Here is a 17,318-nt window from a genome sequence, read left to right as displayed (position 1 = left end):
ACCTTTCGTGCTAGCTTGTATTGCAGAAACATACATTTACATATGCTTTTCAGATTAGAATTAATGATTTAAATCAAATTAGATAAAGTGGCATTTTTCTTTTATCTGTACATAAGTGGATAGTAATTGAGATTCAAGGTATGGCATGATATTTTGTGAATACAATTTCAAAACTCTTAAGAGGTAGAATCCAGACTTGGCCTGAATTTCTGGTGGTGTATAAGGCCAGTAAGTATTCAAATTCCCTGGGAAGCTAATGCAGGAAAGTAAATGCTTTAGAAGGTATTTTGCTTCTATGAATAATAGTTTGAGTGAATTATGTGGATCAAATCCTATGATAAAAGTGATATTTACCTCTTTGAACTACACATATTGAGTTTTAGACAGTCTAGAACTACCCTGTTCATTGGCAGAAGAGACATACATGGCTATAGATGCCTTTTTTCAATATGAAAGAAATCACTTTTTATGGTGTTCCATTGATCATGAGGACTCAATTCAGCTGGCCACAATCATCTTTTGCCTTTTGGGATGCTCTAGGACATCTGCTGGGAGCTGGTAGAAATAATGCATAATATGTTTGAAAAAGCCCCTGCCTCTATGTTGTACCAGAAAGGGGCAGGCATCTCAGAGGATCTCAGTATAATTGCATAACTTTGGAGCACAATTCTGCTATGGCTGGCAAACATCCATTAGCTTTGTACTGAGTTTTCAAGGCCTTTAGGCCAAAGCTCATCAGTCTTGTTCAGTCTCTTCTTGATCTTCCTGCAGCTTTGTTTTGGTTGGTTGATCTGTGGCAGCATCTTTTTTCCTAGTTGACCAGGTAGCTACAGCAAATTTACTTCACTTTCATTTTTCCTCATATGAGACAATGATTGTTTTATACAGGCAGCAGTAATAAGCAGTTATTCTACATAAAATATTTATGATTTTAGCACAATGATATAATGGAGAGATATAGAGATTTAGTACAACAGCAGGAGACTTGAGAACCATAGATACAGGATGTGGAATAGAGGAGCACAGGAGCAGGACAATAAAAGGACATGAGGATTGTTCTGGAGACCCCAGGGCTATAAAACACTCATCTGTGGCTAGTTAAGAAAATGAAAACCAAAAACTGGACCAAAAAAAAAAAAAAAAAAAAAAAGGTAAAAAAAGAGAACCAATAGGTTGCATCTAGCCATATGTAGTAAATGAATGATGAACAGTGGAAAGGTGAACATAAAATTAGAAAAAATAAATGTATGTATTACAATTTATTTATCTTATTACACTTATTTATACTTTTTCTGTATAAAAATAGCTAGGTAATTATGCTTTATTTCCTTTTCTGTAGTAATTAAATCTAGATTGATAATGATTACTGAATTAGATTGTTAGAATATTAATAATATTTACAGTAAATTCTTAGCTTTATATATATGCCACATTTCCTCTTTGTAAGCAAAACATTGAATGTAAAAATAAGAACCTATGTTTAAACAGCTGCACTCATATGGAGTGCAGAAAACAGTAAAGTAGTGAGACTTTAGGTTCTGTATACATAAGCTCAAATTACTTTTCCTATCTACTTAGAAAAAGAGGTCAGTCTAAAGAAATGTTATATTATTTTAGTCAGTGGGTTTGTGTTGTTTCACAGGATTTGAAATTGCATGGGTACTTACAGTCACAAACAATCTTCTGTAAAGGTGATCTCTTGTGGTTTTATTAATAATGACATAATGATATAGCTAATGTGATAGAGTGTAGGAAAATTTTTGCCTAATAAAAGTATGCCTCAACGTTTCTCCTGGAAGTTTCATTGTCAGCATCTGTTCTAAGTCTAAAAAGTAGTAGAATTTTCATGGCAAAAGACTGAGATCAAAGACAGTAAGACAATATGTCAAAATACTTCTTTTAACCAAATGTTAGCTTGTAAGCCTGCTTACGTACTTGAGCACTAGTAGTTTCCTCTTATGCTTGTTATTCAGATTACAAAAAATGCTAAGATTTTAAACTCCAAATTATATATTTAATAGAATTCACACTATAAATTTTTGTTTGCTAAATTAAATTTTTATTTGTCACACTGCACTTATAAACATTTTAAAACAGCGAAATACAAATTGCTATTACCTCTAATGTTGTGATGCCCTTCTAAAAGCAATATTATGATGTTAAATGCATTAGTTCAGTTTTGCACACTGTTGGTACAAAGCCAAGCTATGCTCACAGTTGTATCTGTGGAATTCAGTATTTACATATATGTATAAAAGAAAAACTTGGCACAAGTACTGCTTAGCAGACCTTCTGATGCTTTGACAATACAAATACATGACAAGCAATATTTATTCCTCAGGATCATGTTGCCCTTTTGTCAGTGATCTGGTATCATGTATATTGTTTTAGGTGATTAAAGTTCTGATCTTTTGAGAAATAAGAAATGTAAAAGATAAGTATTTTAGAAATGCTTCTGTCTGTCGAAAACCAGGAATGTCAACAGACTTGAAATATGTTTTACAGCAAATACAAAGGAGTTGCCTATATTGTATATGTAGAGTAAATAGGAAGAAAACAGGAAAGAATATTTTCCTACTCTACAGTACCAATTCCCTACAGATATAGATACAAGGGACAAAGAAAGATAATTGACTCAGGCAAAGATATACTGATGCATATTTTGGGCAGTATGTTTTAGCCAACTGACTAGAAATAGATCTGTTGTAATCACTCATGTGGAGTGTACATGAATAAAATCAGACAGGTTTGATTTTTTTAATGCTCATATTCTGTTTTAGATCACAGATAGATTCCGAAATAAGAATTTGAGGAGTAACTGTGTAAGCATTTTTTTTCTATTTGTAGTTATGCTAATGAAAATCAATGTAAAAATGTTTTGATGTACCTAATACTGAGTTCACTTGCTAAAAATGTGCCATTGTTTGTCAAAATGCAAGGTGAATTGGATCAAGGGGATCCTTTGAGTACTCTGAGCTGTTCCACTGTGTGGTTCTGTAAACTCTTTACTAGCATGAATGGGAGAATGTGGCACAAAGAGAAACTGGAAATTCAGAAGCCGTAATTGAGAAAAAGTTCTGTTTGACTTTCATTCAAGTCTAACAATTGAGTTAGAATGCCTGACAGACTTTGGAGAGAAACAGCTGTAAGACTTAAATTAGGCATACACAGCAAGTGATCTTAGCATAGACCCGTGCATTCTAAGCGGTGATGAGATAAATTGATCAAGTCCTCCCAACAACAGAAGCTCTGCATGTTCTTCAGTGTAAGCTGATAAAAGAGCTTCATGGGATGCCAGGTATACTATGTCTAGAATTTCACATCTGCAAGTTACAAAATAGATTATTGGTAAATTTTTCAACAGTCAGACATGCAGGCTTTGTGTGCTAGAATTTTTGTTTGTGCATCACCAGTAAGGAAGAAATGGGAGCCAGAACATTATTAACAACTTGCTGAGCTTTCCTGGGGCAGAATCTTTTTTTTCTTTTTTTTTTTTTTCCTTGGGAATACTTAATCTTTTTAGCCTAATATGGATAGGAAATATATATATATATATTTTTAATATCATCCCTATTATTATCAGTTGTGAGTCAGAACACACAGAAAAAGGCATAATTTTCTGGATAGGATTCACACTTACACAATTCTTCCAGATTAGAAATTAGCTTTAAAAAGTGTAAGTAGAGTTAACGTAATTGTTTATCTTAATAGGTATTTCTAAGATGATGAAAATATATGAAAATATGAACATGAATTATGAAAATATTAAGTCTAATCTGAAATCTTAGGTAAATCTAAAACCTTCTATAGTCCGAACACAAGTGTTATCTGAAGAAACATAAAATTACAGATGTAGAGAAATTAGCACATTTATGTCTCTCTCCAGCCTGTTACATGCTCATCTTTTACTAGTCATTGAATGAATGATACTCGTTTTCTAAGGATATAAATGCCTTTAATTCTCTTTAACCAACCACACTCAGGAAAGCTGTCACATTAAAATGTCTATTTCAGTTGGTAGGACATTAGTTATGAGAAAAACTGTACTTCAATACTTTTTTTGTTGTCTGGTATGATATACATTTAAACATACAGGCACATATAAAGAATTTATTTTTAAAAGAGGAGAAAAATCTCAATCTTACCAAATAAAAATATCAGGGATTTTTGAAATGATGTATTTTTTAAATTATTCTTATATTCTACTAGTTTTTTTCCAAATAACTGAAATTTCCTCTGAGGAACTATTCCTTATGAATATCTCACCTCCTGCTCACTGCTATTTTTTACTGTACTGAAACTAGATGCACAACTTTATTAGTGATATTCATTGCAATTTTAGTATAAAAACCATTTGAATGCTATCTCAGTGATTGAATGTTAAGTAAAGCACTGATATTTTTTAACCACATCAACTGTATATAAAAATATTCAATGCAACCCCAATTACCTTATTTGACAGAAGTTTTCTGAGATACGGAGAAGTTTCAGACTGTTAAAATGGCTGAGAGGAAATAAAAAAAGCACTCAGAGCAACCTAGACCCAAATGACATTTCTCAGGTCACCTGAGGAGTTCAGCAGCCAGTCTGTGCTGTTGAGAATAGCTTCTGCATCCCAAGAAAGACTGGCTCATATCTATATTGTGTGCTGTCTACTATTTTGTAATGGTAGAGATCTTTCAACTATTGTATTGTCATGATGTCCAGCTTAGGTTTTTTTTTTATTTTTTTATTTTTTTTATTTTCACCTTTTGGCTTCCCTGTTATACATTTCATTTTTCTATTCATTGCTTACCAATTACCGTTCTTCATTTTGTAGTTGGCTTTAATGCAGACAGTGTTTCAGGTATTTCTTTTGTTGTTTGCCCATTTGTTTATGCGCTTGTTCTATAGCTGCCAAGATTGGAGCTACAACCATGCTCTGACAGGTTCTTGTACAGTTGTCTCCCTTGCAAGGTAATCTTGAGAAACATCAACAAACAGTCTTGGTTTCCTGTAAGGCAAGTTCTTTATGATGTATTAAGTATAATGAAAGAAATGTGATGGAGCCTGGATGACCAATCTAGGCAATGATATAGAGTGTGTGGTGGTGCCTAGAGATGAGTGGGATAAGAGGAATGGGGGCAATGGAGTCATTTAGGGAATTCCAGATTTACCTCAGTTGCATTCCTATCAGCTGTAGTCGTCCCAAAATCTAGACTGCCTATGTATTTCTGGAAAGAGAGACATAGTTTTCCACTCCAGAAGAAATCTTAGCAATTATTTTGTATAAGTGCATTGTAAGAAATAAGGGGAACAATCTGTGAACAAACTGAGAAGAAATACAGCCTAATAACTAACATGTGAAGAGGCCCTAGGATCTACTTGCTATCATTTGAAAACAAGGCTTGTATTTCTAAGTTGCTCTAGAAGGAACTGTAATATATTACTGTGTTATTCTATCAGTAGGCACTTGTATGACAAAATAAACTGAGGAATGGAAACAAAGTCCTTTGGAATATAAATCTAATTCTGAGTAATAGATATTAGAATTTTGTCTCTAGTTATGAATATCCTACCCAAAGTTTTATTCCATTTACCTTGAGGTGACTGGTACTCATCTCTATTAAAAAAAAAAAAAAAAAGTGCAGACCTAGAGAGATTGCTGATTTGAGGCATGAAAGGGGAAAAGTATGAAATCATATTTTTTTTCCTTAAATTACCAGTGTCATAATTTCAGTATATGCTGAGATGATAAGACAGGTGAATTTGAAGGAATTATTTACAAAAACTGCAAAAGAAAAAAAAAATCTTCAAGTAAAGCATGGAACACATGCTTACTTATTATGTTTATCTGGGCATGGAATTGCTCTTGTGAATGTTCACTTGCATTCTGAATGTTATTTTTGTTTACCAGTATGTTACACTCTGTACACTAGTGACTAATACATGCACTTGCAAATAAAAATATTTACATATAGTCCTTTATATTCCTATCATATAATATTTATTGCTTTCTTCACTCAAGGAAGAGTTTTAAATTCAATATAAGTCCATAAAATACTATACATTTTTGTATTATTTTCTTTTGGCTTTAGTTTTATAGAGGACGTTAAAGGAGAAATAACTCCAAAATATTCTTAAATACTTTCTAGTTAAAATGACACAGGACTTAGTTATGGCAGTATAATCAAATCTTTTAACAGTAATTTATAATGTACTATTAGTACTGTGGAACATTCTAACTTGTGTATAAAGTGTAAGAACATGGAGGGGAATTCATACTTCAGATTTGTATTCATTTGTCACAATGTCAACTCAACCTGGCCGCTGGAGTGAAATGGAACAATAAACTCTTACAAATACAACAACAGAAAGAGTAGGACTAAGGAGAATCTCCATTCTTTACGGGGAGCGTGACCACTGAGGATAAGGAAAAGACAGAGGTTCTGAATGCCTTCTTTACATTTGTCTTTAAAAGTCAGACCAGTTATCATCAGGGTACTCCATTCTCTGAGTGTAAACAGAACCCCCTGTGATTCAGGAGGACTCTACTAATCCAGCTGGACTGTCACAAGTCCATGGGGTCAGATGACATTCATCTGAGAGTGCTGAGGGAACTGGCGGGAGTGATAGCCGAGTCACTTTCCATGACCTATTAGCACTCCTTGTTGATTGTTGAAGTCCCAGAAGACTGGAGACATGCCAGTGTGACTCCCATCTACAAGAAGGGTTGTAAGGAGGACCAGGGGAACTACAGGCCTGTTAGCCTGACCTCGGTGCCAGGGAAGATTATGGAGCAGATTGTCTTGAGGGAGATCACGTGCAATACAACCGGGGAATCAGTGCTAGCCAGCATGGGTTCACGAAGGGCAGGTCCTGCTTGACCAACCTGATCTCCTTCTATGATCTAGTGATCCGTCTGGTGGATGAGAGAAAGGCTGTTGATGTGGTCTACCTGGACTTCAGCAAAGCCTTTGACACTGTCTCCCACAGTATTCTCCTGCAGAAGCTGGCAGCCCGGGGCTTGGACAGGTACGCTCTCGGCTGGATAAGGAAGTAGCTACAGGGCCGGGCCCAGAGAGTGATGGAGAATACAGTTAAATTCAGCTGGTGACTGGTCATGAGTGGTGTTCCCCAGGGGTTGGTGCTAGGGCGCTTTCTTTTCAATATCTTTATTGATGACCTCGATGAGGAAACTGAGTGTATCCTCAGTAAGTTTGCAGATGACACGAAATTGGCTAGAAGTGTTGATCTGCCTGGGGGGTAGTAAGGCCCTATAGAGGGATCTGGACAAGCTGAATAGTTGGGCTGAAGCCAATGGGATGAGGTTCAACGAGACCAAATGCTGGGTCCTGCACTTTGGCCACAACAACCCCAGACGATGCAACAGGCCTGGGGCAGAGTGGCTGGAACTGTGTAGAGGAAATGGACCTGGGGATATTGATTGATGCTTGGCTGAACATGAGCCAGCAGTGTGCCCAGGTGGCCAAGAAGGCCAACAGCATCCTGGCTTGCATCAGAAACAGTGTGGCCAGCTGGAACAGGGAAGTAATTGTCCCCTGTACTCAGCACTGGTGAGGCTGCACCTCGAGCACTGTGTCCAGTTTTGGGCCCCTCACTGCAAGAAAGACATTGAGGCCCTGAAGCGTGTTCAAAGAAGGGTGATAAAGCTGGTGAGGCATCTGGAGTACAGGTCTTATGAGGAGCGGCTGAAGGAGCTGGGATTGTTCAGTCTGGAGAAGAGGCTCAACGGAGACCTTATTGCTCTCTATAACTACCTGGAGGGAGGTTGTAGTGAGCAGGAGATTAGCCTCTTCTCTCATGTAACTAGTGATAGAACTACAGGGAATGACTTTGAGCTCCACCAGGGGAGATTCAGGCTGGACATTAGGAAATACTACTTCTCTGAAAGAGTGGTTGGGTGCTGGAATGGGCTGCTCAGGAAGGTGGTGGAGTTGCTGACCATGAAGGTGTTCAAGGAATATTTGGATGTTGTGTTGAGGGACATAGTGTAGTGACAAGTATTGATGATAAGTGGATGGTTGGACTGGATGATCTTGTAGGTCTTTTCCAACATTGATATTTTTGTGATTGTGCGATGTCAGGCAGGTATCTCAGCTCCCAGTATTGCTGATGGAGAACTGATGTATGATTCACTGACACACACAATTGTCTGAATTGTCTGAATCTTTTTGGGATTTAGCATACTCAAGACTATCCAATCTAGCCACTAGCTGCCAAACCAGACAGCTTCCTTTTAAAGGAGCCTCTGGAATTTCATATACATCCTTTTTCATTATCAGCAGTTTACGGGCAGTTTCAGCCCATTCCATGACCAGCAGGGCAGAGGGATTTGTGAATCCACACCTCCAGAAAAGGGAAACGGAGGACCCTCAATAATTAAAAACAGCAGCAATGATCTGAGGAGAAACAAACTAATTTACTAAATTTGGAATTGGAATGAAAGATAACACACTAGAATACATCATAATATAATTAGAATTGGAGCTAATAAATCAAATAAAATTTTGAGAGAGTGTCTGAAATGTGGAAAGGCCTTACCATAATGCTGAGATGAGACATGTCGTCAGGTTGATCAGCAGGGAGGAGAGGCTGATGATTGAAAAGAGGGACATTGGATGACCTACTAAGGCCTTATATCTGTTACCCATGAGCAGAAATGATAACAGTACAGCAAAGTTTTCTGGGGAATGTAGTTCTTCTCTTCCAGACGATGCACCGAACTGGAGCATTAACTCTTCAACTCCCAGTGCACTACATGATGTTATGATGTGTAATACCAATAACCAAAAATCATAAAACATGACAATCATATATATCAGTTTCACATATATCCAAGGATGCCTTGGATGTTTGAGGAAATCTCAGGTGCAATGCATCAGACTCTTTAGGGAATGTGAATTTCTTTCTTAGGTGCCTGCTTTATTATATAGACATATAAGCTGGGATATTTTAACATAGCACTGAATCCAAGCCTTTTTGTTATTTGCAGATAGAATGCAATTATATGCATTTATGCATATGTAGTGAAGTGCATGTATATGTATATCTATTTTCTGTGTTAGGAAAAGTCATCCCTACCAGTAGTAGATGAGTTTACACTCTGGGGTGTTTTGTTCATTTTCCTTTTTGGAGAAAGAGAGAAGATTTTCTGTTTTACAGATTCTTACTTGAAAATAGGACTTTAAACATAAAACTCATAAAATGCTAAGCAATTGTTTCATGATATCACTTTTACAGAGGGTTATGGTTAGCAGCATAAAGTTCATGTGGAGTCCAGTTTATCCAGGGGTTGGACTTCTTCAGTAATAAGACAGTGCAAAAGACTTTACTGTCTGCAAGTTCTCACAGAAACTACAGAAATGGGAAGAATGGCTGATATAACAAATAGTTGTTGCCATTCATAAGATGGAGAAATCTTCTGATAAAAACTTAATGAAGTTCAACAAAAGGAAATGCTAGTCCCTCATCTAGGGATGAATAACCCATGTATTTGTTGTACACTGATGCTGACTGGCTGGAAAGCAGCTTCATGAAGGACCTGGGAAAACAAGTTGAACATGACCTAGCAACGTGGCCTGGCAGTAAAAACAACCAAAAACCTCGTACACTGAATTACGAAAAACATTGGTAGCAGGTCAAAGGAGGTGATCTCTACTGAGCACTGAAGAGTCTACATCTGCAGTGCTGTATCCAGGTTTGCGTTTCCCAGGGGAAGAGAGGCATGGATATACTGGAGTGAGTTCTGCAATGAATCATTAAGATTTTTAAAAGATAGAAACACTTTTCATGCAAGGAGAGGCTGAGGGAGCTGGGACTGTTCAGGCTGAGGAAGAAAAGCCTCACGGTGTTCTTACCTGATATAAGGTATAAATACCTTAATATGAAGTGCAAAGAAAATGGGCCAGACTTCTTAGTGGTGCTTAGTGACAGGACAAGAGGCAATGGACAAGGCTGAAATGCACTAGCATTAAATGTAACATTTAAATGTAAAACAATCAAGAAAACATTTTTGCTGCGATGGTTTTAGCAATGGTACAAATGGCTCAAAAGTACTGTAGAATCTTCATTTTCAGAGACATTTAAGTATCAACTGGATTCTCTTGAGCAGAATTTCTACAAAATAACTCTAGAGTTTTCTCCAGATTATCTTCATGGCTCCCTTCCACAATTCTGTCTATCTGTCATTCTGTGATCTTTTTTGTAGAATTTGCTTTTAAGAGAAAGATTTTCATAGTCAACTTGTTTTTGACATAAAATATTGTTAAAGCAAACATGATTGTTTATGACGATACAGGTGTAAAAAACTTACAAAAATATTATACAAACAACTTTGTTGATATTCAGGCCTAAAATCAGATAAGCTGATGTTGCACAAGCTGTCATACATTTTACTAATCCTTTATTACAGAACTGTGAATGGGGATAAACAAATGGCAGTAAGACACACATTACAAGACAAACAGTTACCAGAGATTGAGAAATAGTGTTACTAAACTAATCAGCATAAATGTCATATAATCCACTATTGTTGTACAGCCTGCTCCAGTTGTATGTAAAGTGCTGGCATTGATGGTTTGATGGATTTGCTTCATGTCACTGAGGTTTGTGTTATCGGGCATCCCTGTCGAGACAAATAAGAAAAAACATTATGATGTATGCCTCTGTCAGTTCTGGCAACATGTTACAGCTAGAAAATGTGTGTGTTTCTTCAGCACATGTACTGTCACTGTTCAGCGTCTGATTCTCATGTTTCTGCCAAACTAAAAATCCTTTGTGATTGCATCTACAAAGACACAATAAAGGATATGACTATTAATCATTGAAGATATGTCAAAGGTCCACCAGCTATGAACAAAGAATTTCTTGTACAATATTCTCAACAAACATTTTCAAACCAAGATGAACAGTTTTGCAAGTTGCACAACAATTCACTACTTACATATTTCTAGGGTTTGAAGGGATAATAAAATAATTTCACATGACATTGGTTCTATCTAGATCACAATATTTTTCCAAATTAACATATACCTGATGCAAGAGGTACAGTAAATTATGTTTGTTGCTATATAAAAACCTCCCTTTTTGTGCAATTTGCCTGACTTCAAATAGGATTTTTTTTTTACTGAATTCTGGGCAGAATAGTTTTACTTTTTGGACCAGGATAAAAAATTATCCAACTCAAAAGAGTGCTTTATATGGAACAAGGACATAATCATCCATTGTATTTCCTGTACCTGTTTAAACAATCAAAAACCAAAAGTCTTGGAGACGTATCTAAATTTGGAAGTCCTTACATTTGCTATTCATACTGTTAGACTGTCTTACCCTATAAAAAAATTTGTGGCATGCCACTATCAATCAAAATTAACAAGTCTAAAGACAGTGTTATTACACGCAACAAATATTGACATTGTAATTACATTCATATAAAGCAATGTCACAGAATCACAGAATCACAGAATCACCCGGGTTGGAAGGGACCTCAAGGATCATGTAGTTCCAACCCCCCTGCCTAGCAGGGCCACCAAACATACACATTTAGATCAGGTTGCCCAGGACCCCGTCCAACCTGGCCTTGAACACGTCCAAGGACGGGGCATCCACAACCTCCCTGGGCAGCCTGTTCCAGGGCCTAACCACTCTCCTTGTAAAGAACTTCCCCCTAACATCCAACCTAAATCTTCCCTCCTTCAACTTCAAAATGTCGATATTTCTGTAATTAGGTCAATACATATATAATTAAGTAGGTAAACTCTACTAGTGGAATGAAGCTCATCACTACTGAGCTGATGTAGAATTTACAGTCTAAGTTCTTGCATTCATTGTTTAGGTACTTCTTTCCTTTGTATCATTTGTAAAGATGAGTAAACTAGGAAACATCTTTTTGTTTTTGGGCTGTGATGAAGTATAAATATTTTAGTCATGGTGTTGTCCTCTGTTAAGCTAATTTAACAGAAGCTACAGAGAATCATCATTTTTGATAGGAACAACTTTTTCATTGCTTGAGTTATAAATACTCTTTTTTTCTAAAGGCAGCTTGAAAGCTGCTCTTTGTGAACCTGCTATATATACCCAAATATCCTCCTATCCTTCCTGTAGCTTTGAAAAAATACATTAAAGGAAGAGTCAGTTAAAGTCAATCATGTTGCCTGAAGAATCTGCTAGGATGAATTTATCTTCTTTGTAGCTGTAGTCAGACAGGAAAATAGACTGCTATTTTGTGGATTTATCGATCCAGAGCTCTTACCTGGAATTTGTGAAAATTAGCTATTTCAGTACAATGCAAGTGGACATACAAGGAGGAAGAGAAACAATAAAGGCTAGCAAGGAGAGAAGAAATTTCTCCTTATCATGCACATTTAGTAGCAGTCTGTCTAGAAAAAGATGAGGCACTCAGTACTTCACGAAATGGATGTTTGGTGGATCACCAAAGAGCATAGATCAAAGGGTTTTTTTTCCAAGGCAATTTTGGAAGTAGAACTAAAACAGTTTTTACTCCTGCACTTTCATCTCTTAAAATTAAAAAAAAAAAATCTTTATTTAATAAACAATTCAATTCCTAAACTATACTTATTTAAATAATAGTAATTATTATTGTAGTATTTAAATAAATATTTTATCCATTAAACATTCAGATTCAGACACTTAAAACATCTTTCAGATATCATAATCAGTCATGGAGGTGATCCTTCCCTTTAAATGAGTTTAACACTCCTAATTCATAGAAAACTTGCAGTAATAACTCTACAAATATTTGTAGCAAAAAATAAATAAATAAATAAAATCAAAATGTAGGAGGAAACTCTTCTGGTTCTGGTTCTGGAACAACAACAAAGAGATTAAGAAGAATGAATGAACAGTGGTGGCAGAGTAACGGGTTCAGAAATTAACAGATAGCGAGAGCTAAGACAAAGTTATTGAGTCAAGAAAACATCACCACTGACAAATATCAGCCAAATATGAGAAAATGTATTGGTAAATTTTCAGAAATAAATAAATAAATAAATAAAGACTTTTCATTAGCATTCCACAAACTAAAAAGGGACAGAAGTTGCCAAACATTTTCTTGACTTCAACCTGAAGGAGGTTGAAACTTTTGAGCTCCTAAGGGATGTCTCCTCCCTTTCTTTTCCAGGTTCTATTCCTAAATATACAATATCAAGACAATTTTCAAATTGTATTTACATTATCTAGATTACAGATTTATATTCAAATGCCTCATGCATGCTTCAGTTTTTACATACTGGTTGCTGTTGCAATTTTCATTTCTTGCTTTGAAACACTATATAAATTCCTTTACTGAATAGTCACTAGGTAAGTAAAACTCACTAATTCATTATATACCAGGTTCTTCCCCAAACAGTGCTTTTAAATCATTCATCTTAAAAAGCATCACAAAATTCTTAACAGTATCTAGTTCTTTGAAAGAAAAGTACAAACAATAGATTATTACAAGTTATATTCAGAGACTACTCCATAGGAAATTCATGTGATATTTTCCATTAAATCTCAATGAGGGGAGAAAAATATATCTCAGAAAAACAATATTATGAAGGATATCTGGCAAACAATTAATTTCTTGATGTTGTTTTCATATTTTTATGACTATATATATCTATACTTGCTGAAACTAATGTTTTATACTTTAAAAAGAAAGTGTGCACCGTATTACACATGGAGATGATTATAGCACACTTGTAATGCATGTATTCACACTCTTCAAGTACTGCAGGTGTTTTTATAATGTAGTGCATGGTTTGCCTTCTCCATTGAACAGAAAATGAAATGAAAAAGGCTGGAGGGCTGGACTGGGTTTTCTCAAAGGTCCATTCTGACCTTGGCTATTCCATGATTCTGTAAGCATTAAATGTTTCACAACTCAGCAATAGTAATAAAACAAACAAATAAACCACAACAAAAAGTGGCTTTCAGTAACAAGTAATACAGAAGAAGGAACATACATTACTTTACTGTTTTTTTGACTGAATTGATTTAGAAGAGGTGAAAAGTGATGTAAGAGATATCTGAGAATTAAACCGGAAATTAACACAATGGAAGATGTGTCTTTTTTATTTTCTTTACCTTCCATTTACTAAAGAAGAAATTGACAACTATCTAAAAAGGCTAAATAAATGTTAACACTCTCAAACATTTTTCCAGTGGAGCTTTGTTGGGTTTTAGGCTTTGATTTTAAAGAAAAATAAATTATCTAGCAGTGCACATCAGTTTGCCATATCTGAATTATAAATCAATTTACTCAGCTGAACTTCTTAATACTTCAAGATTGTTTTTCAGCTAAGCCCTGTTTACTTCAAGGTTCATGAGAAAAGGGCATAATGAGTCAAAATGATTTAGATGAATAAAGGCTTTTGCTTTATGGAATCTACTGTTATGAGGTCTGCTCCAAAAGTAATGCCTCCTATTTTATTATGCTGGCCCTCAACATCAGAGATGGACTTTGGCAGTATGGCAGTAGAACAGGCATGTCCAACCTGTGTCTTGTGGATAGCATGAGGCCCAGCATGGCTTGCAGTGCAGCCCTGACTGAGCTCTTCCTTGCAGAGTGACCCCAGGCATTTACCTATCACTAAGCAACAACCAACCTGTCACTGCACTATTAACACAGTGTCAACTGGAACCAGGTCATGGTGAAGCAGTGCTGTGTAGTGCTGACTAAAATGATGGCAAATACTTGTATGCATTTTGATACACTGGCTAAACACGGTGCTCTGGAGAATGAAGAATACGCAGCTGTGCTTTCCAGTTTGATAAAGAAGTTTGAGAATAATTTCAAGACTGCAAAAAAATCATCAATTTATGTTTGCGACAGCACTTTCAGTTTATATATACATGTTACCTGCAAATTTTCAAATGGTATGTATAGAGCTGCAATTAGATATTCAACTCAAAAATCTGAATATGTATTTTTACCAGAATTTCATGAGACCTGTCTTACCAGAGAAACCATCTACACCAATACATGCAGCATGGGCAACAAGAGTTGGAAGCGATTGTGCACCAGGCTAACTATGACCTAGTTGCCATTACCATTGGTGGGACCACTCCCACGACTGGAGTGCTGTGATAGATGGCTGCAAGCCCTTCAGAAGGGATAGACGAGAAAGGAAGGGTGGCGGAGTGGCCCTTTGTATTAAAGACTGTTTTGATGTTAAAGAGCTTGGGGTTGGGAATGATAGAGTGGAGTGTCTAGGGGTAAGGTTTGGGGGGAAGGCCTGTAGGGGTGACATCTTGGTGGGGGTCTGTTATAGACTGCCTAATCAGGATGAAGAGATGGATGCGGCGTTCTGTGAGCAGCTTGTGGAAATAGTGCATTTGCCAGCACTTGTTCTTGTGGGAAACTTCAATTTCCCTGATATATGTTGGAAATATAATACAGTGCAGAGAAAGCAGTCCAAGAGGTTTCTAGAATGTATGGAAGATAGCTTCCTTAGGCAGCTGGTAGGTGAGCCTACCAGGGGTGGTGCCTTGCTAGACCTGCTCTTCACTAACGGAAAAGGGCTGGTGGGAGATGTGAAGGCTGGGGACTGTCTTGGACAGAGCAATCATGAAATAACAGAAACCTCTATTCTTGGTGGTCAGAAGGTTGACTAGCAAAACTGCTTGATATATTTGATATATTTGTAACCGTGTTTTCAGAGGCAGATGTTGGTGGCATGTTAAAAAAGACTTAACCTTCCTGCCAGTATCCCATTGTATTTTGTTCCTGTGAGATCAATGGCAGCAGATGAGCAGTCTGACAAAATGGCGTCTGACATAGAAGCATGTATAAAACAAAAGTGTAATTGAATTCCTCTATGAGGAAATAACAGCACCCATTGACACTGATTGACTCTTGTTGAATGTTTACAGAGACTAAAGAGTAAATATGAGCACAGTTTGGCAGTGGGTGCTGAGTTTCAGCAGTGGCAACAGTGACAAATGTGTCACCTCTGCTAATACAGATTTTTATGAGAGTAGCATGCAAACTCTTGTTCATTGCTGATGAAAATGCACAGCTAATGGTGGTAAGTATGTTGAAAAAGACTGTTTTGTAGATTAAAATTTGTCCAAATACTGTTATTTTGCACTTTGCATTGGTTGTACTTTTCATGGAAATAAATATGAGGCATTACTTCTGAAGCAATTGATGTGTGTGTGTGTGTGTGTGTGTGGCCTAAGACAATCCTCTTTACTCAGCTTGGCCTAAGCAAGCCAAAAGGTTGGACACCCATGTAGTAGAGGTTGAACCTTCCTACCAATATTCTGTTAAATATTGTTGCTGTGTGACAGATGGCAGCAGAGGCAGTCTGACTGAACACCGTCTAACATGGGAATCTGTATGAATTAAAGGTCTGTCGTTGAATTCCTCCATATGGAAAAAATGGCACCTACTGACCTTCATCGACACTTGCTGAATGTTTATGGAGACCAAAGAGTGAATGTGAGCACAATGAGTTAGTGGGTGGTGTTTTTCAGAAATAGTGTCATCATGTCAGTCATGATGACTGACTTCTACTGATGAATATTTTTATGAGCATGGCATGAAGGTTCTTGTTCATTCCTGGCAAAAATACATGGCCAGTGGTAGTGACTATGTTGGAAAATAGAATTTTTTAGCTGAGAATTTGCTCTATCAGATAGTGTTATTATGCTCTCTGTATTGATTGTAGTTTGTATAGAAATAAATAGGAGGAATTATTTTCGGAGCAAACTATGTACATGAACATTTATATACTTGCTATCCCTATCAATTAAATTAATAAATTAGCATAGAAAACAGGGTTTTGAATGCAAAAATTATATGTTGTAAAATTATTTTCATTTCTTTTCCCATTGTATCTTTCCATGAGATCTGAATCCCAACAGGTTGCAAGTAACTGTAAGGTGAAAGAGAATAAAGATTCAAAACCAAAATACATAGATTTTTTCTTAACAGTAAAGTCTCTGTTTTACTATTTGAATCTGGCTGTGACAAATGCTGGATTCTTTAGAAATGGGAGAAACATTACAATATAGTTTATAATTTAGATAACCAGAAATTGGGACCCCTAACTTCTGGTATTCAGTGATTAATGTGTGTCCTGGAGTGTAGGGGATTGATATTTATATACTTATGAAATAGAGTGAATGATTTTCGAAATTCTCATAAATTCATGCTACTTTCTCTACAGCCATTTTACTTTATGCAAGAAGAAAGGAAACCAAAACCAATGAAAAGGCAAAAAAAAAAAAAAAAAAAAAAAAAAAAAAAAAAAAAAAAAAAAAAAACAAAAAAAACCCACATTTAAAATGTGCTTACATCTTCATAATTG

The 17,318-nt window shown here is 36.3% G+C and overlaps 1 protein-coding gene across 1 annotated transcript in view; it reads right to left on the bottom strand.

The window, feature by feature from the left end:
• Window positions 1-10,469: 10,469 nt before the first annotated feature.
• The window catches only part of GPC5 (glypican 5), a gene marked incomplete at both ends in the record, with an annotated part of 607,225 nt that continues 600,376 nt past the window's right edge, over window positions 10,470-17,318 (bottom strand). The window contains 1 exon segment of the mRNA XM_079539519.1: window positions 10,470-10,627. Within this exon segment, the coding sequence (XP_079395645.1) occupies window positions 10,470-10,627 (158 nt within the window).

The sequence above is a fragment of the Tetrao urogallus genome, assembly GCF_951394365.1.
Source record: "Tetrao urogallus genome assembly, chromosome: 1".
Lineage (NCBI taxonomy): Eukaryota > Metazoa > Chordata > Aves > Galliformes > Phasianidae > Tetrao > Tetrao urogallus.
Note: the sequence above shows the minus strand (reverse complement) of the source record. Positions and strands in the feature narration are given on the sequence as shown.